At 53.3% G+C, this 25,072-nt stretch overlaps 1 protein-coding gene across 3 annotated transcripts in view; it reads right to left on the bottom strand.

Annotated features, from left to right (window-relative positions):
* The window catches only part of DPP6 (dipeptidyl peptidase like 6), a gene marked incomplete at its 5' end in the record, with an annotated part of 757,264 nt that overhangs the window by 48,808 nt on the left and 683,384 nt on the right, over positions 1 to 25,072 (bottom strand). For all 3 annotated transcript variants that reach the window (XM_081284194.1, XM_081284192.1, XM_081284193.1), the window contains 6 exons: positions 11,088 to 11,206; positions 12,401 to 12,448; positions 13,158 to 13,249; positions 15,908 to 16,015; positions 22,012 to 22,050; positions 23,374 to 23,497. In XM_081284194.1, coding sequence (XP_081140320.1) covers positions 11,088 to 11,206; positions 12,401 to 12,448; positions 13,158 to 13,249; positions 15,908 to 16,015; positions 22,012 to 22,050; positions 23,374 to 23,497 — 530 coding nt within the window. The remainder of the gene's footprint in view (positions 1 to 11,087; positions 11,207 to 12,400; positions 12,449 to 13,157; positions 13,250 to 15,907; positions 16,016 to 22,011; positions 22,051 to 23,373; positions 23,498 to 25,072) is intronic.

The following is a 25,072-nucleotide window of genomic DNA, read 5'->3' as shown; positions in this document are numbered from 1 at the left end:
CCAGTCCTTCCTGCTGTCTTTGTCTGTCTTCTGCATGTGGCAGGGTGAGTCCTGGGTGTCTTAGCAGGATAATGAACATGTCATGATTAGGCCCTTACAAATATGATCTTCTGAGTTACTGATGGCAGGTGGCTCACAAAGTGAGGAGACTGTATTCTATGTTCAGGGCAATTCAAATAGTGGAAAGAAAGGTGGAGAATTTTAAGAAAATTGTGAGACGCACAGGCTACTGAGTTGGATTTGAGATGTCAGCATGCCACAGTCTGAAGATTTATGACCATTTTAAACAGGTATTGGTAACGTATCTATTGGGAGGAGTGCTAGAGATATCCAGACCTCTGCAAGCATCAAGAGCCTAGGAGAAAAATTTTTAGGTTTTCTCCGTAAATTGCAATTATGATGTTTAGCATAATTATCTTCTTAAAATAAGTAAGCCAGTCCTTGACTTGCGATGGTCTGAGTTAGGGCCTACTGACTGATGGTGCAGAGGTGAGTGCATTTAGAGGAAGCCATGATTTGAATTTGGATTTGATTCCTTTTCTGGCTAGGCGCATGTGGTAAGGTCCTCTCTTGCCACACTGGGCAGCAGCAAGGGGCCATGCCCAGCCGTGTGCCCATGAGGGCACAGCGACCCTCTGCAGGGTGCTTTGTGGAAAAGCGCCCGAGTTCTGAGGGCTAGGGTGTCAAGTGAAGTTTTGACTTATAATATCTTCAACTTACAATGGGTTTATACAGCTGTGACTCCACTGTGGGTCAGGAGGCAGGTGCTAAATACATCCAGTTAGAATCTATTAGAAAAGTGAAAGAGTCTCCTGTGAGCCAGAATATGCGTCCTCCTCCCACTCACAGGTCAGTAGGCGCTGCAGGAGCCGTCCAGCCTCCAAGCGCTCAGAACATGGGGTGCACCCTCAGTCGCAGGTGTTCAGTCATGATCATGCCCTAGGGAAGAAGCTAGGGCTCTGCCGTTTTTAGGGGTCTACAGAACCTACCTGTGGGTCAAACACACACGTAGTCCATGCTGGGGGAAACAGGAGGGTGAGGGATGGAGGGCCATAGCTGTGCCCTGTGAACAGAGGCCAGAAGGGAGGGACGTGGCGGCTGCCGGTGCTCCTTAAGGTCCCTAATGCTTTGGGCCAGTCCCAAGGTCCGAGGGGGAAGGGGACAGTGTCAGGCACGAGGCTGGAGCCTGCGGAGGTTCTTGCCCAACACCACCAACGCTCAGGCTCTGCTGTGATCGAATGTGTGAGCCCGCGTGCACCTGCTGGATCCTCACCCCAATGAGGGCATCAGGAGTGGCCCTCAGAAGCAGTTAGGCCATGAGAGTCCCCTGTGAAGGGGGTTAGTGCCCTTATAACAGGGACCCAGAGAGCTCCTTGTGCCTTCCGACGTGGGAGGACACAGTGCAAGGCACCATCCAGGAACCAGGGAGCAGCTTCTCGCCAGACCTGGAGTCCGCTTTGATTTGGGACCTGCAGCCTCCAGAGCTCTGTGGTGTAGAAGCTTGTATTGTGTTACAAGAGCCCAAGCAGAAGGGACCGTCCTTCCTGGGGCCACTGCGCGACTGCCACAGACAGGTCCTGGCTTTGGGGAGCTCCGCACCTGGAGGGGGAGAGGCAGCAGGCCTCCTCCAAGCCCGCAGAAGGCAAAGAGAGAGCAGGGTCAGGCTGCGTCTCGGAGCTCGGGTAGATCATCCTAGGAGGGGTCCCTTCGGGGTTTACAGCTCAGGGAAACATCAGGGAGACCGGAGAATACTCCAGAACAGCTGCACACGGCAGTGCTCCTGGGCTCGGCAGACGTCTGCTTTGAATCCTGGAGGTTGAAGCTGGTTCATAAGAGGCTGTAACTTTGACCTCCAGCCCCTGATTTCTAATTCACACATTTTGCACTCACCCCCATGGTCTTGTTTCCCCTTTGGCTGCACTGAAGAGCAAATGCCATTCTTTTGAACTAACGAATTATTTTAATGCCTACAGGTGATCTGTTTTATATACTGAAACTGCTTTAGCATTTCACTTGAGAGCTCGCTGTGCCTCCCAGAGCTCTGGAGTGCTCTGAGGAGAGAGGACAAGCTGGGGAGAGGAGGGGCCAGGCTGGGCAGCCTGACTCCCAGGCCCAGGGCTTGAAGGTCATCGGCCACTCTACCTCTAATGCAGAGCTCGTGGCAAAAGGATTCAAGGCAGATAAGAAAGGCACGAACCACAGATGACAAAATAAGCTTAAAACAAGTAGATGAGAATATCGGAACAATGCAAAAATCACGATGAGGAAAGAGACCAGGAAAAAGACCAGCCAGGCACTGTGCTGTCAGGATGGTCCCGCCTGTGCTGTGGGCTCTACTGGGGCTCCAGCAGCACCACGAGGTGGGGATAGACACCTCACAGAGGGCACACACACTGCTGCTGTGGAGGCCCAAGAGAAATTCCCTGTGACCCTCCAGAGGACATCTTCAAGTGTGCGGAGAGGTGTCCCAGCACCAGCTCTAAACCTTTTCAGTAAGAATGGAACGGATGGAAATACCCTCCTCTGCCCAGCTGCCGTTCTGCTCTGCGGTACATGCAGACAAGGTTGCGGCAGCACCTGGGACCCACAGGCACCTGCACGCAGCCTCCTCAGAGCCCAAGTCTGGCCTTCACACACGCCTCCGCCCTGCAGCACGTCTGCACCTGCCAGAGTCTGTGGAGATGACGTTGATATTTTCCAGCTTTGTTTTTAAACACTCTGTTTAGAGGTCTCAGCAAGGACGGTGATGGCTTGCAGTTTTAGAAGAATGCCTGCTCCTCTGCTCGCCTCTGCTCTGTGCTCCTTGTCCTTCCTGCTCCGTGAGCAGCCACTTGAAGTGCACATGTGTGCAGTTTTTTTCTCCAGGTGTATGAATGTAGGAAAGGTGTGTGAATGTTAAGTTTTACCTATTGCAATGGATCCCAATTCTTTTTCTGTCCACTCTATAACAAGAGTTCAGCAGGTACAGGACTGAAAGTTAAAAGGTATTTTTTTCACCAAAAGCATTTAATGAACCTTGCTCCATTATTTCCTGGGCTGCTGCTTTGGACCTGAGAAGTCTAACACAAATTTGAATATTTAAAATAGAAAAGGAAACAAGGAAAAGAGATCATGTTTTGATTTTCTTCCTGTAATCTTATGCAAATTTTAACCTTACAATGATTAAATTTCATTAGGAAATATTAACTTTGGTCTTTTGAAAAATTCTTATAATTGTGTTCAGCAGGCCTTTTCTTTCTGATGAACTTAAAGCTTAGGAGAGCATTTGCCATTATAGCTTGGTTTATTTTCCCCCTTTATTCTCACCAAGCTCTTTCTAGAGCCTCTCCAAGCAGATTGCATGTTTTTGTTCTATCATTCACACTCCCAAATTTTCTTTGAATTTTTATCTTTGTCTAATTTCGTGGTCTTATGGGGTGCATTTCCTGGGTTACTCTTTAGGCAATATCCAGGATGTTTCTGGGGAAACTGGGGCATACGACCACAATATGTATTCAGTTCTTATGACATTAAAAAAAAAAAAACTTTGGGAAATATTTTATGTCCAGAGCAGTCAGTTCGCTTCTTTTTTCACAGCAACCTGCTCTTGTTTCATGAAGGTGATACTTTCCAGAATCTCTCTGAGGATATTTGCAGTCAGACTTCCTGCAGTAGGTAGAATGACCTTTAAAATGTTTCTCTAGGCTGTGTGCACTGTGTGCAGAATAATCCCAAAGACTCAAGAGGCTGAGGCAGGAGGATCACCCAAGTTCAAGCCAGTCTGGACAATTCAGTAAGATCCTGTCTCAAAATAAAAATCACTGGGGATGTAGTTCAGTGGTAGAGTACTTGCCTAGCACGTGCAAGACACTGGGTTCAGTCCCCAACACTGAACAAATAAAAGTCTGGCCAGTCTCCTTTTGCTGACATTCAGTCTGAGGCCTCTGGTCACATTTCTCACTTGCATCAGCAGCTCTTGGCTGGCCATCCCCATGCTGAAGAGGGGCTGTAGGGGAGGAAGACCCAGCTTCCTGCAGATCCTGACACCAGGATCCCAGGTGGAGATGCCATGGGGCGGTGGCCACCTGAGATGAGCTCCCCTTCCACTGTGGCCCGCTGTCCCCTCTGGAAGTCCCCATACCAAGTCTGGGGCATGCAGGAGACAGCGGGGCTGTCACTCTGCCCAGCGCCTCACACCAGCACCTGCCCCAGCTCCAATCCGCTCCAGCTCCCGCCTTGGCAGCTCTGCTCTGCAGGGTGTTCCAGAATTCACGATTCTGAGAAGACAGACACTTCTTCTGCCAATTGTCTTAGGCACCCTCACCTTTGGCTTTCACTTTCTCTGTGATGATTTGTATTTACTTTTCAAAATTCTTCAAAGGTCTGGTTTGCTGGTGCCTCCTTAACCTGGTCCAGTGGTGCATTTGTTTTTATTTCTATATTTTTTTTCTATCATTTGACTTAGAAAAGAGGGTAGTAACTGCTTGGGAAGCCGTTTTGAGCAGAACTATGCTTTAGGAAGCATGACCTGTCACATCTCAGCCAGGAGTAGAGTGAGTCATTAGCTGGGAGACCTCCAGGGCAAGGTGGGCAGTGATGGGAGCAGGGATGAAGGGGGTGGGAGACTCTGGAGGCATTGTGGATTGCATTGAGTGCCATTATTTATTGTTAATGGACATTTCAAGGACATGGCCTCTCCTCTTGCAGGAAGGCAGGCGGTCACCAAGCACCAACATGCCGACACTGGCACAGTGATGGGAAGGTGCCCTGGGGAAGGTGAGAAATTCCTTTTTCTTAGAAGACATTTGCTTGGTCGTTACTGAGAAGCAGTGTGACTCCTCCTGGGTGGGTTGCCCAGGGCCTGGCTGCATTTACCCAAGTGTGTGACATCTTCCAAAACACGGACAAAACTTACTCCAATGATGTCACCTGCCTTGAAAATCCCCTCCTTGATTTTGGTACGGGCAGCCTCGAAGGGAATCACTCCAGGTTTCGGAGAGAGTGAGCAGATGTTCTTATGAGCATGTTAGCAGTGCCCCAGGAGCCTCAGCCGGGTTCTAAGCAGTCACCTGGACAAACCCAATATTAAAAGGGCAGCTGAGGTCAAACCTAGGGAACCTGGCTGAGAGCGTCTAGAGGATGAGGTGGCTTATAGAGCCCAACCAATAAGCTCCAGGTGCTGCTGGGAATCGGAGCAGCCTCTCTGTCGGAAGCCAGTGACGGTTTTACCAGAGGACGCAGGCTACTTTCATTTTCTAGCCCTGGGCTGCTCCTCACAGCTGGGCACGAGTTAGTAGCAGGCTCTGTAAGTGACCCTTGGGTCAGGACGGAGGAGTGCATACCTGCTTGCCCTGTTGACTCGGCTTGAGCTGCGCCTGGACAGGGCCCCAGTGCGGGAAGGCGGAGGCTTCTTCCGCCTGACCTGGAAGCTCTGTGACAGACGGGGAGCCCGGGGAGCCCTGGGCAGCAGCCTTTCCTGGGAGAACTTCTGGAGTGGCCCTCCGTCCCGTCTCAGCACCTGTGTCTTCACGGCACGTGGCCATTCTCAGCTGACCACAGTGCCTTAGGACTTCAGCCCCTCAGAAAATACTCTGCCTCTCGGTGGAGTGGGGTGAGTGGCAGGTGCACCTACCCGCCATGTGTGTTCCATCTGAGGCAGCACGGGTGTGGAGCATCTTCATGGAGGAGACTCGGGGTTCTCAGGGCTGCACCAGAGGGGGGAGACGCACGGCAGGTGGCTGCCCTCCTCCCCCCTTGCTGTGTGGAAGCCATCACCACCTGATCCCTGTGATCTTCACAACACCACCCCTCGACCCCTGTGACCTTCAGGACACTGCCAAGGATACCTCATGACCTCCACGGAATCACCACTTGACCCCTCATGACATCCCCACTCTACCTCTGTGGCCCTCACACTGTCACTAGTGGATACTTTTGACCTCCGTGACAACATCACTCAACCTCTAGTGACCTTGGTTCTCGCTGAGCCTGGACTTGGCCTCGGAACGCTCTGACCATGGCAGCACAGCCATCGACCCTGGACCACTGGGCTTGACGTCCTGGCTGTTTTCCACCTGCCGGCCTCACGGTTCTGACCACCACTCAGCGCAGGGGTGACGTGACAGCTCCTTAATGTCCACTTTCCCCCAATACGCTATGTTCCCCCTGGACGAGACGCGCATGACCCCAGGGAGCAGAGGCCTGGGGGAAGGACAGAGGAGGAGCACAGGCCGGTGTGAAGAGGCCTGGAGAATCTGGCCACTTGGAGGCTTCGGCAGAGGACCAGCTGCAGGGGCACCTGATGTGCACGCTCCCAAAGCCACAGCTCTCCTGTCCACACCTACCGGAGGACTGATTCAATGTCCTGAGGCTCTGGCAGCTCTGGTCCCTCTGGAACCTTCTGGGCTGCTGCTGTGGGCACGAGACCCAGGGATTCTGCATGAGCTCCGCGAGGAACGAGAGCACCCATTCACATTAGGAACTCCATGAAGTGGCGGCACTTAGCTCCCCATGGAAGTTAGCCCCTCCAGCCTCAGCCCCACCTCTGCATACCAAGTCAGCAGCCAGCACATGTCCCAGAAGTTCTCCGCTGATCACTAAGGTGACAATGACGTGACAATATCAGTGTCACAACAGTGAGTCCACACTCCCAAGCACCCACCCAGCAGACACTTGGTGTGCACCTTAAAGCTCTATCTCATGCATCTTCCCAGGAACCTCAGGGAATAGCAGTGCCATTCCCTTGGGTTTCAGAATGAGTACTCAGCAAGGTCAACCAAGGTCACAAAGATGCAAAAAGCAGAGCTCAGTTTCTAGCCAGGTCCAGCATTGTGACTTCTGCCTCTCTCGAATTTGTGGACGGCATCATGGTGATAGAGGGTCTTGGAATATTCCATACTAGGAGGGACAGCAATTAGGACAGACCTGCTTTATTTTAAGCTGGGAAATACTTTGTTCCAATCCAATTATAAAATGGAGAAGCTTATCTTAATACACTAGGCTGCTAAATCCATGGTCAAGCACCTTAAGATGGGGAAATGGCTCCTAAGTGACAATTTAACACTGAGAGTGGCGGTGTGAAAGCCCAGAGCCCCAGCAGGGAGCATCCCCACCCACAGCAGGAAGGTCTGTCCTGGGCTCCTGGGAAAGACCCTCCTTGAAACTATGGAAATGTTTTATCACAGAGAAGCAAATGCCTGACCCCATTGAGACGTTTTAGGAATAAGACTGGCTGAGTCCTTTTGACAAACTTGAAGGAAAACGAATCATGGACTTGGACTTCCGTTTGAAAGCAGAAATCTGATTTTCTAAACAAAAGCTACAATTGTGAAGTCACGTCTCTGGGAACTTTGGTTCTGTTGTCTAGGGGCTCGGAAGGTTGAGTGCAGGGGCGGCACAAACCCTAGCTGACTTTCACAGGGCTACATAACTTGGGTATTAATTTTGCTTTGTGACATGAAGAAGAATTTCTGGAGAAAATCGATATTGCAGGTGCCCCCTTTCCTCTAAGATGTCCCATTACTGCCGTAAGCCATGGCTCGGGTGGTGTCTTCCTGGAGCCCCTGGAGTGCCCTCCAAGGTGTGAAGGTGAAGCAATAAAGACGCCCCCTTTACCTACCACCCTAGAAAACAGCAAGTACAGCTCTCCCCTGTCTCTCTCTTATACAAGAAGAAATATGAGTCTTGAAGGAGTTTGATTATACCCCCCAAGAGATATGTCTAAACTCTGGTCTCCTTGAACTGACCTTGTGTGGAGGTCTTGCAGATGTGACCAGGTTACGTGGAGGTTGTACTGGATCAGGGGCCCTAATCCGGTGACCGGGGCCCTTTTAAGAACATGCAGTTTTGGACAGAGACACAGCAGCGGGGCCGTGTGAGGACAGGAGAGGTCAACGTGACCGTCTGTAAGTCAAGGACCGCCTTGGAGGGCCAGCGACCCCCGGAGCTGCGGGGGGGCACAGGGTGGGTTTTCCCTCGGGGGCCACCCTGTTCAGAGCCGCTTTCAGATTCCCACCCACCAGAACTGAGAGGACCTTCTGTGGCTTTAAGCCACCCAGTTATGGCGTCCTTCCCCCACAGGAGGGGAGGTTCTCAGTCCTCCTTGCACCTGGGAAGCCAGGAAGCCTGGGAATGCTGCCAAGTCAGCGGACGGAGGGGGAGACAGCTGCCCCCAGGGCCGGCAGTGGACAAGCCAGTCCTGTCCAGGTTTCCAGGGTCTCAGGGTCTCTCAGAGTGGCTCTGGGTGTGACGGAGATAAACGGGAGAGGAAAGGGAATTCCCCAATTCCTGCTTGGGCTGCACGGCTGGGAAATGTGGGGAAAAGTAAGTCACTTAGGTTGTCTGGCTCTGGGTTGGGCTTCTCAAATGTTCCCACCTTGGCCTGTCCTCAGCCTGTGCCTCCTGGACTGCGCCCCACGCGGCCCCACTCCAGTTGCTCAGAGCTGGCCTGTGTCCCCTCCTTTTGTTTGTACATCTGTAAATTTATGCCTTTTTAGAAACTCTCTTTTAAAAGAGGGTTTTCATTCAGTTTGGGGGGTTACATTATGTGGTCACTCAAGTTACTTCAGCTAAAAAGTAAATTGATCTATAAAATTCTACTTAACTAGAAGCTAGGAGTGAAGACTGCACGAGGCCCAGAGTCCAATTCCCCGTGACACACACACACTCACACACACACACGCACACTCACAACTCACTCTCACACACACACACACTCACACACACTGACACACACACACTCACACACACACTCACACATACACACTCACACTCACAACACACACACTCACACACACTGACATACACACACTGACACACACACACTCACACACACTGACACACACACACTCACACACACACTCACACAACTCACACACACACTGACACACACACACTGACATACACACACACAGACTCACACTCACAACTCACTCACACACACTCACACACTGACACACACACACACTCACACACACTGACACACACACACTCACACACACACTCACACAACTCACACACACACACACACTGACACACACACACTGACACACACTCACACACACACTCACACACACTGACACACACACACTCACACACACACTCACACTCACAACTCACACACACTCACACACACACACACTGACACACACACTGACATACACACACTCACACACACACTCACACACACACTGACATACACACACTGACACACACACACTCACACACACACACACACTGACACACACACACTCACACACTGACACACACACACTCACACACACACTCACACACACACACTCACACACTCAGAGATGTACACACAATTTAAAGAGTGATTTTGTAGAGAAGAGGGCTGCTTTACGTTTGTGTTTAAGTCAAAGCAACAGGTTAAATATTTAAATAGATTTCTAAATGGTCCAGAAAATTCTGAGGCAATAACTCTAAGATCAATAAGACTTCAGTTTGTTTCTCCAGTGCTGGGAGTGAAGCCTGGCCTTGTGGCTCCAGGGGACCAGTCTGTCACATTTCCCGTCTCTGTGCCTTATAGCCCTCTGAGTTGCCACAATTTGCTATTTCAGGCAGATGATGTTGTGGGACCGAGAGACCCAGATCCTGTCCTCCCTGGGTCATCGACTCACCAGGAGTCGGGGACCCCTCTTAACTTCTGGCCTCAGGTTTGCTGTCTGACAAATGACGGGTCGGCTATACCTCGAGTTCTTTCCTCCCAGAGCATCCCCTGGGTGATGCTCTGGGGCCTGCTTCCCAGGGGGCACAGGAAAGGGGACTATGATGGTTAAGTGGGACTGTCAGCTGGACTGGATTAAAGGACACCGAGGAGACACTGGGATTGAGAGACTTCTGCGTGTGTCTCTAGGGTGTTTCCAGAGATGATTGGACAGCAGACTGAGGGGGAGGACCTGCCTGGAGCATGGGCAGTGCTGTCCACCAGGCTGGGGCCCAGGTGGAACAGAAAGCAAAGGAGGACATCCTGCCGGAAGGCGAGCTGTGTTCCTCCTGGGCAGGCGCGTCCCTTGCTGCTGTCGCCGCCCACGCTCGTGGCCCTTGTCCAGTGGTCCTCAGGGTGGACCTCCACACCTTCAGTCTCTGTCCAGGTCCCTCTTGTGCTGAGGCCCAGCTTCCTGACTGAGCAGCTCCTGGTCCCTCCAGCTCCCCAGACTGCGGACAGTCACGTGGCACTGTCCAACTTGGGATCCTGCACGCCAGCCCCACAGGACACGTACCCTGTTGGTTCTGTTCCTCCAGGACCTGGCTAGCTCAGGGTCCCCGGGGCTGGGGGAGTCATGCGTTTCAGAATCCCAGCCCCCGGAAACCTGCCCCTCATCTTGGCAGAATGTGGGGTGGGCTGGGGAGCAGGGGTATCGGCAGCTTCTCGGAGTTCTAATGACGCCGGTGAGAAGGGGGTGCAGTCACAGGGTGCCTCTGCCCACAGGCTGTCCAGGTGCTGCTCGGCACCCTGACTGGACTGTGCCGTCTGAAACTCGAGTGAGCTCCCGGTGAACTGGCCCCACCTCCACCAGGCCTCTCCTACAGGCGTGTTCGCGCCCAGGAGCGCTCTCGGCGGACCATGCTCCTCTTTGAGACCACATGATTTATTCTTGCCTTCTCGTGGGTTCACCGCTCAGCTGCACGAGGTGTGAGAACAGATGCACAGACTTCTCTGCACCTTCCCGGGCACATGGCCTATCTGGTGCTCTGACCGGTGTGGTAAAGCACTCGAATGTTCGGATCAATTAACAATAAGTTGGGTCATAGGGTACATGTTTCTGACACTGTATAATCTCAAGCCTTCACAGGCCCCAAATGTTCATCGTTGAAATTGTTTCATATCTTTATAGATGGCCCAGTTTCACCGACATGTAAGAGACCGCAGCCAGCTCAGGGGCTTGTTATGGACATCAGGAGGTAAACTGTGGGACGCACTGGCTTTGCCCTGAGGAGCCAAGACCTTCTCGAGACCATGAGCACTGTGGCCCTCGGCAGGACCCGTCCCTGTCCTGTAACACGTGGTGCTCCTACCCCACGGCCCCTGCCTGCAGCTGTGCCCTGCAGACGCCGCACCCCCTGCCTGGGCTCAGGGGCACACTCACCTTCACACTTGAGCAGGAAGAAGTCCGAGCTGTGGCTGAAGGAGGCGCTGAAGTAGGTGCAGTTCTCAACCAGGTCACAGGACAGACACTGCCTGTTGAAGTTGCCCACCGTGTTGGCGCTGCGAGAGCAGAGATGCCGTGAACCAGAGCCCGGCACCCGGCCGCAACCTGGCAGATGGCTCCTGGGAGGGCGGCTGTGGTCGCTGCTGCTGACCTTCTGGGCCTTGTCCTGTCAGTCCCCTGCCTGGGCCCTGGGAGCCCCCCCCCCACCCCCTGGCAACGTCTTGCCGACACCTTGGCTCCTGGGACTGGGTGTACGTGGTCACCTATGGCTCTGTGTGGCTTGGTGTGAGGACAGCTATGGTCCAGTACCCGTGCTCCACAACCGCATGTGCTACTCTCTGAGTGGACAATTTGGCCATGTGTGGACAGCAGAGATGCTGACACATCAGCCATTCCTCTGAGTGCCTACACCAGCGTGTGAGAAGCAGGAGCTCTGTAGACACCAGCCAAAACCAACTCTGGCTGCTTCCAAAGCCCAAGCTCCCTCAGGTGTGGCACGGAGGCCTTGGTGGTGCCCACCCAGTAGAGTTAGGTGAGTGGGGACCGCTTTGAAGATAGCTCCCAGGCCCACCCTGGTCAAGTACAACTTCAGGTCCAGAAGGCCTAACGTGTATCCCAAGATGGAAAGATGCAGAGATGCCCAGTCCCTAGAGGAAGTGCTCCTCGGCACACCGCCCGGGCAGGGTCCACTCTGACCCAGATTCCAGAATGGAGCCTGTCCGGGCAAGCGTGAAGGTACTTCAGGGGAGAGAGGGCAGCTTCAACCACACACCTTCCTGGATGCCGCTGGCTGGCTGCCTCCCCTCCATTTATGAATTTGGGAACTGCCTGATTTCAGTGACCCTAGCAGAGGAGCGGTGACGTCGGGTCTGTGGAGAGAAGCAGCCTGCGATGGCGGGTGCTTGTCACCCTCTGCCAGTGTTCTACTCTCAGCACACAGCGGGGGGCCACAGAGAGGCCGTGGCTCCAGCCCTCTGGTCTACACTGGGGGGTGCCCTCTCCAGCAGCCTGTTGTGGTCTCCTTCTGGTTGGGAGGTGCCCAGGGGGTGCCGACTGTCCCTCTTCACCTGTGCCATCCTGGCAGGAAGCACAGTTTCACTTCAGAGCCCCAAGTCTCCTCCCAAGAGAACAATGGCGAGGCCTGGGTGTTCCTCATCATGTCTCTCCAGACCTGGCGGCTAGACTCCTCCCCTGCCTCCCTGCTCCCATGTGGAAGGGGGCGTTCTGCAGGCGGGAGGAGCCCGGGCTACCTGTAGAGCTGTCGTCTTCGCGGCAGGTCCTCCGTGCTCAGGAAGTAGCTGTGAAGAGGGCACGGTGCACAGGTTAGTGTGCCGCAGGGCGTCTGCCCTCACACAGCCTGCGGGACTTGGGGGTGATGGGACACAACAGTGGGGGGCCTTGGGGCCCGAGGTGTCTCCTGCACCGCCTTCTCCTCAGTGCAGGGTCCTGCTGCAGCCGGTGAGGGTGCGGGGAGGTGCCCCTGGATTCGGATGTGGGGATGTCTTGGACCCTCTAGGGGGCAAGGGCCGAGGACACCTTTTACAAGGTTTCACCCACGACCCTGCAAGCTTTCACGGCTTGAGCAGGGAGGGGAGCAGCGGGGGTGAGCGTGGGCCCGGGCCTCCTGGGTCTTCCTCACCAGCAGGTGACTGCAGTAAATCCCTTGGCTTCCCCAGCCCCCTCCCTCTTGGAGGTGGGACAGCAGCGAGCCCCTCCGACCATAACTGTGTCAGGGAGATAATGCTGGGGAGCCCTGGGCTCAGGGCCAGCACACCCTGGGCCACTCCCAGGGCTGTAGCCCCTGCCAGCAGCACCGCAGGGCTGTGGTGAAAGCGTCACCATGGCAGGGAGCTGGAGGGGCAGGACGCGTGTCGGGGAAGGCTGGAGTGAGTGCCACCGTCTAGGACAGAAGGGGCTCGGAGCCTTTCCCTGCACCATCAACAGGATGGGGCTAGAGATAGCAGAGCCCCTGCCAGCAGGTGGGGCCCAGCAGCCGCGCTCACTCACATCTTATTCCGCTTCTCATCATAGGACAGGATCTTGGTCACGTCCCAGTCCCCGGAGGTGATGGACTGGATGTTGTCATTGCTGCTGTTGGGCTGGAACACAGACAGGCATCAGGAGAGAGGGGCTGGGCCCCAGGCTCCAGCCGCACAGAGGAAGGCAGTGCCTCCCTGCCACTGCTGGTCTCCGCAAGGCCTGGCTGGAAGAGCCTTCCCGTCCCACCCTCCGGGTACCACCATCCCAGTTCCTCTGACCAGCATCTCCTGAGAGGCAGGTTTGTGTGCTGCTGATGTTGTGTCTCTTACATCTGTGAACCTAGTGAGCAGAGTTCTTCCTCCAAGGGTCGCAGAGGGAGGAAAGGGGGAATGTGCGGAAATGGATGAGATGGAGCAAGAGAAAGGACATGGGCAAAGGAGGGAGGAAGCCAGGCCCCATGGTGCACGCCTGTAACCCCAGTGGCTTGGGAGGCTGAGGCAGAAGGACAGCAAGTTCAAGGCCAGCCTCAGCAACTTTGTGAGGCCCTGTCTCAAAATAAAAAAATAAAAAAGTGCTGGGGATGTGTTTCAGTGATTAACTGACCCTGGGTTCAATCCCCAGTACCAAAACAAAGCACCCAAAACAAACTCCTCTAGTAATTCAAGAGATGCAAATCAAAACGACTCTAAGATTTCATCTCACTCCATGCAGAATGGCAATTATCAAGAATACAAGCAATAGTAAGTGCTGGCGAGGATGTGGGGAAAAGGCCCACTCATATACTGCTAGTGGGACTGCAAATTGGTGCAACCAATATGGAAAGCAGTATGGAGCTTCCTCAGAAAAGTTGAAATGGAATCACCATTTGACCCAGCTATCCCTCTCCTTGGTTTATACCTAAAGGACTTAAAATCAGCATACTACAGGGGCACAGCCACATCAATGTTTATAGCAGCTCAATTCACAATAGCTAAACTGTGGAACCAACCTACATGCCCTTCAATAGATGAATGGATAAAGAAACTGTGGTATATAAACAGTGGAATATTGCTCAGCATTAAAAGAGAATAAAATCATGGCGTTTGCAGGTAAATGGATGGAGTTGGACAATATCATGCTAAGTGAAGTTAGCCAATCCCAAAAATCAAAGACCGAATGTTCTCCCTATTATGGGTGCTGACCCATAATGGGGGAGCTGTGGGGAGAAATTGATTGGGCAAAGGGGAGGCAGGGAAGGGAAGCATGCGTGGAGGCGGGAAGACGGTGGGATGAGGTGGACATCGTTACCTAGGTACACGTGTGACTGACTGCCCATGTGGTGCGATGCTACATGGTGTACAGCCAGAGAATGAAAAGCTGTGCTCCATTTGTGTACAAGGAATCAAAATGCGTTCTGCTGTCATGTTAACTAATTAGAACAAATTTCAAAAAGTCAAAAAAAGAAAAACTGGAGGGAAGGAGGGGCAGCATGGCTTGGTCACTCTCTGTGCCCTTGCCAAGGACAGGGTGGAGCAGAGTAGCTGATGATCCCACGTGCCCCACCCCAGTGCCTCAGTGCCCAGCACCATCATGGCAACAGTGGGTCACCAGGGGGAGTGGCAGGAGATGTCTCCATGGTGATCTGGGTGTGAGGTGCAGCTGGGCAGCTGTTTTGGGCTGCTGGTGCCATGAGAGGCGGATACCATGACAGGTGGAGGCCACAGAGGAGATCACTCAGGTGACAGGCCTGGGGCCAACCCCAGGACACAGACATGGGAGCTGGGGGATGGAAGGCCCTGGGAGGTCCGGGGCTGCTGAGCTCCAAAGCAAAGGGGCAGGCAGGGCCTGGGCACCTGGCTGAGGGGAGACCTTCTTCCTGCTGAATGTCCACAGGGTCCCCAGCAAACTCAGAGGCCAGGGTGGAAGGAACACATCTAAAATTCTTGACCTTGTTTGCCATGTCCCCGCACGAGAAAACAAAGCATCGGGGGCTACAGAGCCAAGACCACAGAAGTGAGTGGATGAACAGGGTTCACGGAGATTCTTCAAGTCACGTGATTAAGTGGTCTGAGCCCAGATGCTGCGCCTGACCCCTGCAGTAGACGTGATGTGTACCCAAGGAGGTGCAGGTGTCTCCCTCAGCACCCCAGGGCCTCTGGGTGCGGTGCTTCTTCCTGGAGTTTCCTTTTGAAACTGATTTCACAAGCTCCTATTTGCAGAATGTTTCTTATTAATGCTTTCCCTAAGTTCCTATTTACCTGCCCTGACCCCACAGAACTTTAGATGGCCCCCCAAATGGGACCCACACACAGAGGATGGGGTCTGTGATCAGGGACATGGCACTCCTGCACCTCCAGTTTCAGGGAAGAGTTCCTAAGGTTCCGCGTGAGGCAGCGCCTCTTAGGGTCACCTCTGAGCAGGGGACTGTATTTGCCAGGATGCACACTTTGGAGTCAAAAATCATGTCTATTAATCTCTGAGGTCACTGCTCAGGGGTGCTCCTACCCAACCACTGAAGCCCAGAGTCAGGTGTTTGAACAGGGTCCCCTCTGCCTTGCCAGATGGTTCATACGTTCACACTTGTGCCCTGGAGCATTAATGCAAAGAGCAAAGCTCCACCCGCTGCCCTGCTCAGAACCTCTACCCAGGACAAATGCAGCCTTCTGCCCCCGCCTCGGGAGCCCAGCCTGAGTGTCAGCAGCCTGGGGTCCCCTGGGGCCCTTGGAAAGACATGTGAGTTTGGCCACGAGAAGCAAGTACCAATAGCACCTGCAGCTGTAGAAACCAGCAGGATTTACCTGGGATGAGGACACAGTGATGTGGTAGAACTTTCCTCGTCCCCCCTGCGGGATCGCTCTGACAAAGAAAAACTTCCGGCCATCCTTGGAGAACACTGGCTCTTCATTCTGCACACAATGTCAACAGACCAAATCAACACAGGGCTCTGTCTGATTTTGAAGAGGGTGGACTGGGATAAGATGCACCCTGAGGTACATTTTCTAGGTGATTTCTAAGGAGATGCAGTTGGAAAAACAAGTGCTGTGTGGGGCCTTTCCTTTCCTTGGGGATCCTGAGCCAAATGGGGGTTTTCTAGAAGAGACACAAGGGGAAATTAAGAGGCAGATAAAAAGGCAGCCCTAGTTTCTAAGGCATGGGCCAAGAGATGGCCGTGTGCACGTGACAGCTCACCTGAGAGCAGAGACTGAGCTCTGGAACACTCTGGGCTGCGCCCCCCAAACACACGCTGCAAACCCCGGGGGACTGTGGAGTTCCTGCTGTGGCTTCTCTCACACACCAGGAGGAGCACGATTCTGAGCAGTCACAACCTCCTCTGCCTTTCAATCCTTTAAATCTTTTCCCTAATAAAAACCAGCCCACTCAGGGCATGGTGGCCCATGTCTGCAATCCCAGGGGCTCAGGAGGCTGAGGCAGGAAGACTGCCAGTTCAAAGCCAGCCTCACCAACTTAGCAAGGGCCTAAGCAACTCAGTGAGTCCCTGTCTCTAAATAAAATGTAAACAAGGGCTGGGGATGGGGCTCAGTGGTTAAGCACCCCTGGGTTCAATCCTGGTATCAAAAAAAAAAAAAAAGCAAGAAAAAAAAATCCACTGAATAGCCCATCAAGAAGAAGGAAAAAAAAACAGGACAAATTCTATATATTCCAAAATGTAAGCTAGAGGAAGGCTCACCAGGGCTCCCCTCTCCAGGGAAGTTCAGCACAAGGCAGAACCGTGTCAGCAAGTGAGCCTGGAAAGACTTTTTCCTGGAAACAACCAGCATCTCCCGTCTCCCCTGGGCTGGCCCCTGGATTCCAGACCAGAGGGGTGTATTGTCACTTCATCTCCGTCCTCAGGCCCCCTAGCACTGAGCGGCCAGTCGCTCAGCCCCAGCCCGCCCCAGCAGGGTGGCTGTCACTTTGATGGGTGAAAGGGGATTTCGCAACAGCAGCAGTCTCCGACTCTCTGAGGCTCATGGTTGAGAGTTTCCATCCGTGAACACCAATTAGTTGGCTACCTATCTATTTCCTGATTCTAGGAGCTCCATGCTGATGCAGGGATGAGGACAAATGGTCAACACACCCAGCTGGCACGGGGAAACTCATTTCCCCGCAGTGAATGAACACATGCAAATATGATGTGCCCAGAGAAATCAACTAACATGTGATTAAAATGACATTTAATCTTCATGAATATTTGCAATAAAATGAAACCTTTAATCTGCAAATATTGATTTTTCTATTTAGAGCTGGAAGTGGGGTATTTAAAAGCACAGGGAGTGGAAAGACCAGCCATTAACTGGCCTTTCTCCATGGACTTCTGTTTGCCCACAGCAGGACTGACAAGGCGGTATTCCTCGTTTTCTGGGGGGAAATGTTTGTACTTCTGGCAGAGATTAAATATGGTATAATTAATTCTGGCCAGAGGCATTGTGTTTACAACGAGAAAGCCTCGGCATTGGGACGCGACCTTTCACGGCTCCATGGAAACCCTCCTCGAACACCAGCAAAGGCCCCTGCCCCGAGGGACTCCGCTCCACGGGGAAGTGGCTAGTGCGCAGCCCAGGGCTTCCTCACCGGGGTCTGGATTTCAGTCCTGGTTCTGCTTCTCCTTTGATCTGGGGGGACCTTCCCAGTCTCTCTGGTATGACTCCTGGCTCCCAGGACTCCATTCACTGCAGGCCCATGGAGAGGGGGTCCTTGTGTCGGCGGGACACGCTCTCTGGGCTCTTGGGAGCATTTCTGCCAATTCTTTCCACGATTCACAGATATTTGTCTTGTCCAGGCTCCCAGCCCAAATCTTGAAACCACAGACCCTAAATCTGGTTAAGGAAACAGACCCGCAGGACTAAATTCAAGCAGATGACAGGCTCAGGTGCTGGGCTGTGGAGACCTCGGGGTGGACGGAGGGCACTGGCCATTGCTCTGGGTATTCTTGGAGTCCAGGGCACTTGCTGGCGTCCACAAGGCCTTTGCCTCTTCTTTTTGGCTCCCCTCTGTGGGTTTTGCTGCACTCTGAGAAGTGCAGGAGACGAGGCCCAGAGAGGGCTGGCGGTGCTGCCGTGGTTCACCCAGAGGTGCTGCAACAGGGACCTGGATACTGGTTCCTCTGGGCAGACAGGCGGCCTCAGGCCTGCAGGACTTCCTACCTCATCTCTCCTACACTGGCTGAGGCAAGCTCTGATGACCCATTGGAGATGATGATCGAGGGACTGTGGCCTCAGCGTGGGTCTCCCTTGATTGTTCCTGCAGACCTCTGCTATGTGCCCCTGAGCCTGAAGAAGCAGCCACCAGCTTGGTGGCAGTAGGCGGCAAGTCCAGACTTGGTTCCTAAGTCACCCTCCAGCACATCACGGCACCTTGCAGGATGCAGAAACAGGAAAGAATATCTTTGAAAAGCAGGGTGCACAAATTCTTTCCTTTAGGGAAGAAGGGGGCAATGAGAAGCTGTTTGCATCTGGATCTCACCAGGGAGCCATGGCCTCCACACAGATGCATGGTCTTAGGATGTCCAGACATGTCCCCTCTCCTCTTGCTGTGGCCCCAGCACAGCATCTGGGAGAATGTTTCTCTAACAGAACGTGAGGCTTTAAACTAAGGGCTACTTGTATAGTTTAAGCTTTTGTTTATTATAATGTTAGCTGTTTGCTACTAAATGCCTTAAAGTTTACCTTTTAAAACCAAAAGAGTGATTATTTTTATCTATGCAACTTTCAAGTGTTGAGTTGCTTGGCTGGGAAGGACCTGGTTTCTGAATCCCATTCAGGATGTCCACCCTGTGCCTGGGTTGCTGTCCATGAGAAATGCAGTCAATAAAACCAGAAAAGTCCAGCTGGTGATCCAAGGCCTCTCTGCAGCACTGAGGAAAAGAGGAGCAGAGGACAGATGGATGGTCGGTCCCCAGCCCCCGAGGACCATGCACTGCTGTCCATCCAGGAGTGAAACCCTGGTGTCGGCCAGGAGCACTCTGGGAGATGGACAGGGAAGCAGGAGTGGGAACCTCTCTCCTGTCGTCCATCAGCCTCTCCTGCCCTCCACCGGTGACCACTGCTGTTAGTCCCCACTCCCCAGCACCTGGTGACCCCGCAGTCTTCTGAGTTAAGGAACTTGCTGACCCTGGACACTTTGTGGGAATGGAATCACACCACAGGTGGCCGTTTGTGTCTGGCTCCTTTCCTGGTCACAGCCGTAAGGTGGAAACCTCCCCAAATGCCCACCTTTCCTGGTCTCTTGATGGACGCTGGCTCCTTACCTTGCCTGCCGCGAATAACGCCGCCATGAACACAGGAGCTCCGGTGTCTCTTCAGCGTTTTTACTCCATGCCCTCTGGCTCTCGCCCAGAATGGATTGCTGGATCACGCGAGGTCCATTTTAGTTGTTCCAGAAGGCTCCACGCTGCTTCCCTAAGGCCTTTGATAACTTCCACTCCTGTTCCCTTCCTCCAGTTCCCGACAAGTGCCATTCCACCAGACCGGAGGCACAGCTCCTTGAGATTTCAATTTGCATTTTCTGATGCCAATGACTTTGAGCCTTTTGAACACACCCGTTGGCCATCTCTGTGTCTCCCTTGGAGGAACTCTGCTCCCATCACTTGCCCGTCTTCGGACGGAGCTTCTTGGTCTCTCCCTACTGAGTTGTCTGGGATCCTTAGGTGGTGGGGCTGAACCCCACGTCGGGCTGCAGGCTTTCCTCCTGTCGGGCAGGTCATCTCTTCCCCTGAGGTCTCCTGGGCCATGCAGGGCTTTCAGTTGGATGCCATCCCATTTCTCTACTGTGGCTCTCATTGCCTGGGCTCTTAGGTTTGAATCCAAAACACTGCTGCCCAGCCCAGTGGTCATGGAGCTTCCCCGCGTTCTCTGCCAGTGGTTGGGTGGCCTCAGGTCTGACGTTTGAGTCTGCAGTGCCCTTGGAGGGAGGTCTTCTCCCCGCTCCTGCCTCCCCTCCCCCACGCCGTTTTGTTCCACTGATACAGAATCTGTTCCACCACCACCAAGCCGTTTGGTCACGAGGGTCACGTTTTGCCACTACGGCTGCCAGGTGAGTTTTGGAGTCAGACGGTGTGATCTCTCCAGCTCACACTCAGGATTGCTTTGACAATTCAGGGTCTTTTGTGGCTTCATGTAAATTTTAAGGTCGTTTTTTCTATTTCTAAGAAAACTATCACTGATGGTTTTAATAATTGATTTATGAATATTTACTAAACATATGACAATACAGATAATGGATATTTAAAAATGATTCTTTCCAGTCTGACATTTCAACTGATAACATGAAAACATCACTTTTGATAGCAGGTGCTTGGTCCAGGTGACATTCAACAACTTTCAGTTGTTCAGTCTTAGGGTTCCTGAGTTTTCTCTCATTCTTGATAACTTCTTGGCTTGGACTTGGCACCCAAATTTGGTCCCAGGGAAACGAAAGTGGTCCCATTGAACCTTTCCTCTTTTGTATCAGAAAAAAAAGATGTGTTTAAAGTAGCCATGTCCATTTGTGAGGTCTCTCTCCCTGTGATAATTAACAGAATCTGTGACCGATCGCTAGCTCCACAGTTAACGAAGCACATAGCAGTCTGAGCGCTAGAATGTTCTTGGAGGGCCTCTGATGATAGTTTTATTGTCCAACTTTAGTTATTTTTCATAAGTAGAAGGTACTGTTTCAATAGAAAAGCGTGTTTGTGTTTCAATAGAAAAGCGTGTTTGTACTATTCCACAATAATTCTTGAGGATTTTAAGACAATTTTATTCCTTAGTTGGGACAGGAAGAAAGAACATATCTAAACATTTTCCTACCTGTTCTTTCTAAAGCAAGAGCTTGGAATGAGACAAAAAGAAATGAAGAAAGAAAACACCAGTTGTTACGGTTTGGATCTTGATGTCCCTCCTGAGCTCGCTGTGGAAGGTCCAGTCCCTGGTGCAGCAGTGTTCGGAGGTGGGTTTTGGGGTGACTGGATCTTGAGGTCTCTGACTCAGCAGTGGGGTGATCCATTGGTGCATTCAGGCTCCAGGGGCTTGTGGGGAGGGCCTTCGTTACAAAAGCCAGCTCTCTCTGCTTCTCGGGCACCAGGAGGCCAGCAGCTCTACTCATCACGAGCTCCTGGATACATGGCACCGTCTCACCTGAGGCCACAGCAGTGGGCCCAGCGACCAGGGACTGTGAACTCTGAAACCATGAGCCAAAATAGACCTTTCCTCCTGGCACACTGGTTCGCTCAGGCATTTTGCTACGAAAATGGACGCAGTCGTGCTGGGGATTTCTTGTGTGTTCGTTTATTATTTATTTTTAAAGTATTGTCACAGGCTGATTTACCCTAGCTTCTCCCAATCTCTCTTGACTGGTGTGTGTGTGTGTGTGTGTGTGTGTGTGTGCGCGCGCGCGCGCCACGCCCCAGTCCTTATCTTTTTAGGCTCGAGCTCCCACAGCCTCTTCTAACGTTCCTGACTTTGTCTGAAGGTTAAAGAGCTCCTGAAGGCTGTGAGGAGGGGCCTGGTGAGTCTCAACGGTGTCCCCTTTGGGTTAGACATCGACAAGACCACCCCAGCAATAAGCAGGAGTCTTGACCAGGCTGCCCTTCTCTTTGACCAGCCTAGGTCACATTGGCAATGTTCATGGACTCATCATTCTGGGTTCACCCAGGGACCGCATGAGAGAACCTCGGTCTCTCCAACACTCTGTCCCAAAGAGCAGCGATTTTCTACTGTCTCCAGGGAACAGCTTCTGCAGTCCTGCCCTGGGGGCTTCCAGTGAGAAGGGGAAGAGTCTCACTGCCCTCCCATCCCGGGACCTTTGCACACTTCTGTGCTCCTGGCTGGGGAGCCCCGTGTGCCTGGGCGGGAGAAGCCGTGGGAAGGGACAGACGCGGACCTGCAGAGGGCTCGGGAGGATGAGAGCACTCCTCAGGGACAGTTACCTGTCTGTGCAGCCAAGCTTCACTCTCATCCTCGTGTTTCTGAAACAAAATAAGAGCATTAGAGAGGGTTTTGTGTTGTTTGTGCTGCGTGGTCAACAGTGCAGAAAGCAATCTGCTCTCCTGCACGGTGGCTTCGCGAGCACGGGCAGCGCGGCAGAGGAAAGGAGGCGCCCCCTCTCCTACTGTGGCTCAGTGCCAAACACAAGTGCTCTTGAACAAGAAGAGAGCCACTGTCCCTGACGACAAGTGCAATCCCCGCCAGAGAGGAGTCCCACGGAAGACGGTGGCACTTACTCCACTTGGTGTCACACTGGCCAGCCGTGTGTCCCTCTGGTGGTCACTGCTGACCAGGCGTGTGCCCACTTACAGGCAAAGCTCGGGTGCTGCGCTGCTTTAGGGTTCTGGTGTGTACAGGGGAACACTCTCAGAATCTAATCTGACGCTCTAAGGAGCAATCCTGGTGGGTTGAAACCCTTTGAAACTGTTAAAATATGAGAAAAGATCTCGCAGGATTGCACAGAAAGATGCACCAACAAAAATAAAGCCCCAAACACAGGGTGAAGCTGTTGGGCACACTTGATGCCATCCCAGGGCACCAGGGGCTGGCACAGGCCTGCCTACGGGCTCCTTGGTGGCTGCTTTTCAGCCTGGGCTTTCTGGGTGGGAGGAGCGCTGTAGCTGACACATGCTGATTGGGCACAGAGAAGATGTGTCCAGCCGCCGGCTTCCGGAGGAGCCCCTCAGAACAAACCAGAACCTCCAAATGAGATAAGAGGCAAGGAAATCCCTGACCAACTGGAAACAAGCCACTGGGGCGGCCCAGCCACGGCCTGCACCACCCAGGTGGGGATGTCCCCGCCCTGAGGTCACTTTCCATTCCCAGAGTTTCTGAAAGGCCTGGCTGAGTGTGTTCATGGGGCTCAGAACTCGAGGCCAGGGACCTGCGCTCCCGGCTGACCAGCCCTGTGGCTGCAGTGTCCAGCCTGGAGGAGCGCCTGCCTTTCTTGACTCTACCACATGCTGTCACCCGGGCTCTTGGATGCCTTGCTGGGGCTGCAGGTCCTGGGGATGGACGAGCCTGGCTCTGGGTTGAGGGGAGGAGACAGCAGCCGAAAAGGGCTCTCCAGGCTGAGGGACACTGCACCGGGGCTCCCGCCCGAGCCTGTCCTTTCCCCTCCTGGAGCATCAGCTAGAAAGCTGGGCTCCTCCGCAACTCAGTGGTGCCGGGTAGAGACCAGGGTCTGCAGGTGCTGCAAGGAGGGATCCTGGGCTTTCGCAGCAGTCCCAGAGTCGCCCACCAGGTGGCACCAGAGCCAGCCCAGCCAGGGGCCACCTGTGAACTCCTCCAGGGCCTCCGCCTACCTTTGTGCAGACCCCTGTGGTGGCATCGCACAGGGTCAGGATGGACACGTTCTGTGCGCGGTTCAGCCAGGTCACAGCCACCTTGGTGCTGGTCGCCCACTTCACCATGGTGATATAGTACTCCCTGCAAACACGGAAAGGCACAGAGTGAGCAGCCTGTGGGAGCACAGGAGAAAGGCACAGAGTGAGCAGCCTGTGGGAGCACAGGAGAAAGGCACAGAGTGAGCAGCCTGTGGGAGCACAGGAGACCAGGAGCCTGTCACACCGCAGCCCTGGGGACAGGGTCCATGACCATAATGTGTGGAGACAGAGGCCGCTGCAGTTCTAGAGTGGGTTTGTCAAGAATGCAGGAGGACACAGGATCGTGTGGGCAGCCAGGCACTCTGAGACAGCCACTGCCTGCACCACCCAGGTGGGGATGTCCCCGCCCTGAGGTCACCCGGTGGACGTGGTGTACCGCTGATCTGGGCTTCATCCACAGGCAAATGCCCAACTCCAGAGGCAGTGGTGGGGAGGGATGAGAGGCAGGGCGGAGAAAGAGCCAGGCAGCGGGGAGAGAGGGGCCAGAGAGGGGCTTCCTGGAGACCCCAGCTCCCAGCTAATGAGGGCTGCCATGGCTCTGCTGTGCCCTCCTCTTCCTTAAAGTCAAAATACCCAGTGCCGTTCTCTGTCGGACTGGGGATGCTGGCTCTTGCTTCAGGTGAGCTTGATCTCCTAAGTGTTACATGCCTGCTTTTGCCCAAACCTGAAAGTAACACTGTGCTCTGTGCCCCTAAATTAGTGGGAGGGAAACTGGGGCTTTGGATCACTCTTTCACCCAGAGCTTTCCAAAAAAGTGTGACCCCCCTCCCCAATCTTACATTTAAGAAGAAGAAAATGTCTGGAAACTAAGTGCCCAAAAGGAGTGGCAGGTGAATGCCAAGAATGTTCTAGAAGCCAGCTAACACTGTTCAATCACCTACACCAAACGTATCTATAATGAGATCTACTGTTTAGAACCACTACTTTGTGGACTCACAAGACCTTTTATCACTAAAAGCTGTGGTGCATCTCCAGGCAACAGGGGAGCGGTCTCACTGCACAGAATAGTAATCCTAACGGAAAGGACTAAACAGCCGACACTTAGAGCCAGCCCTCCTCAACCAGGAAATCAAATCGCGGAGGGCCTCGCATTGCCCAAATCTACCTGCTAATAAACCAGTTTTCAATAACGCCCTAAATCAAGGGTACATGACAATGAGGAGTCTCCAAACAGAAGGAGTCTGACCCTGGTGGTCCCCGGCATGGGGCCAGGAGGGGCTCTGGACCTGCCCGTGCTGGGAATTTGCAGAGGACACGGTGGTGAGTAGCACCCCAGATACGTGCACAAAGAGCCTGGCACTTGGGCATAGTTCACAATGATTTTCAAGACACAGCCAGGTGTTCACACCACCTGCTCCCCAACCTGCAGGCCCTGCTCCCCGTAAACGGGCTGGGTGTTTACCAGGTCTGTGACCTCCCTCTGTCCTCTGCCCTGGCTTCTGCTCCAACAGACAATGTGCTCTTTGGGCCTCATTTCCCAAGGTCCCAGCAGTTTCACTGCCCTAGGGCTGGAGCAGCGTTTAGGAAGATGGAATTTGTTATCTCTCTGAACATCTGCAGGCATAAACATTTTACTGCACTTTGATCCTTAAAAATATTTCAAGATCTGAGCTCGGGC

Source organism: Spermophilus citellus, assembly GCF_964194105.1.
Source record: "Spermophilus citellus genome assembly, chromosome: 3".
NCBI classification, from domain to species: Eukaryota; Metazoa; Chordata; class Mammalia; order Rodentia; family Sciuridae; genus Spermophilus; species Spermophilus citellus.
The sequence above is the reverse complement of the archived record's forward strand: the minus strand, read 5'-3'. Positions and strand labels throughout refer to the sequence as shown.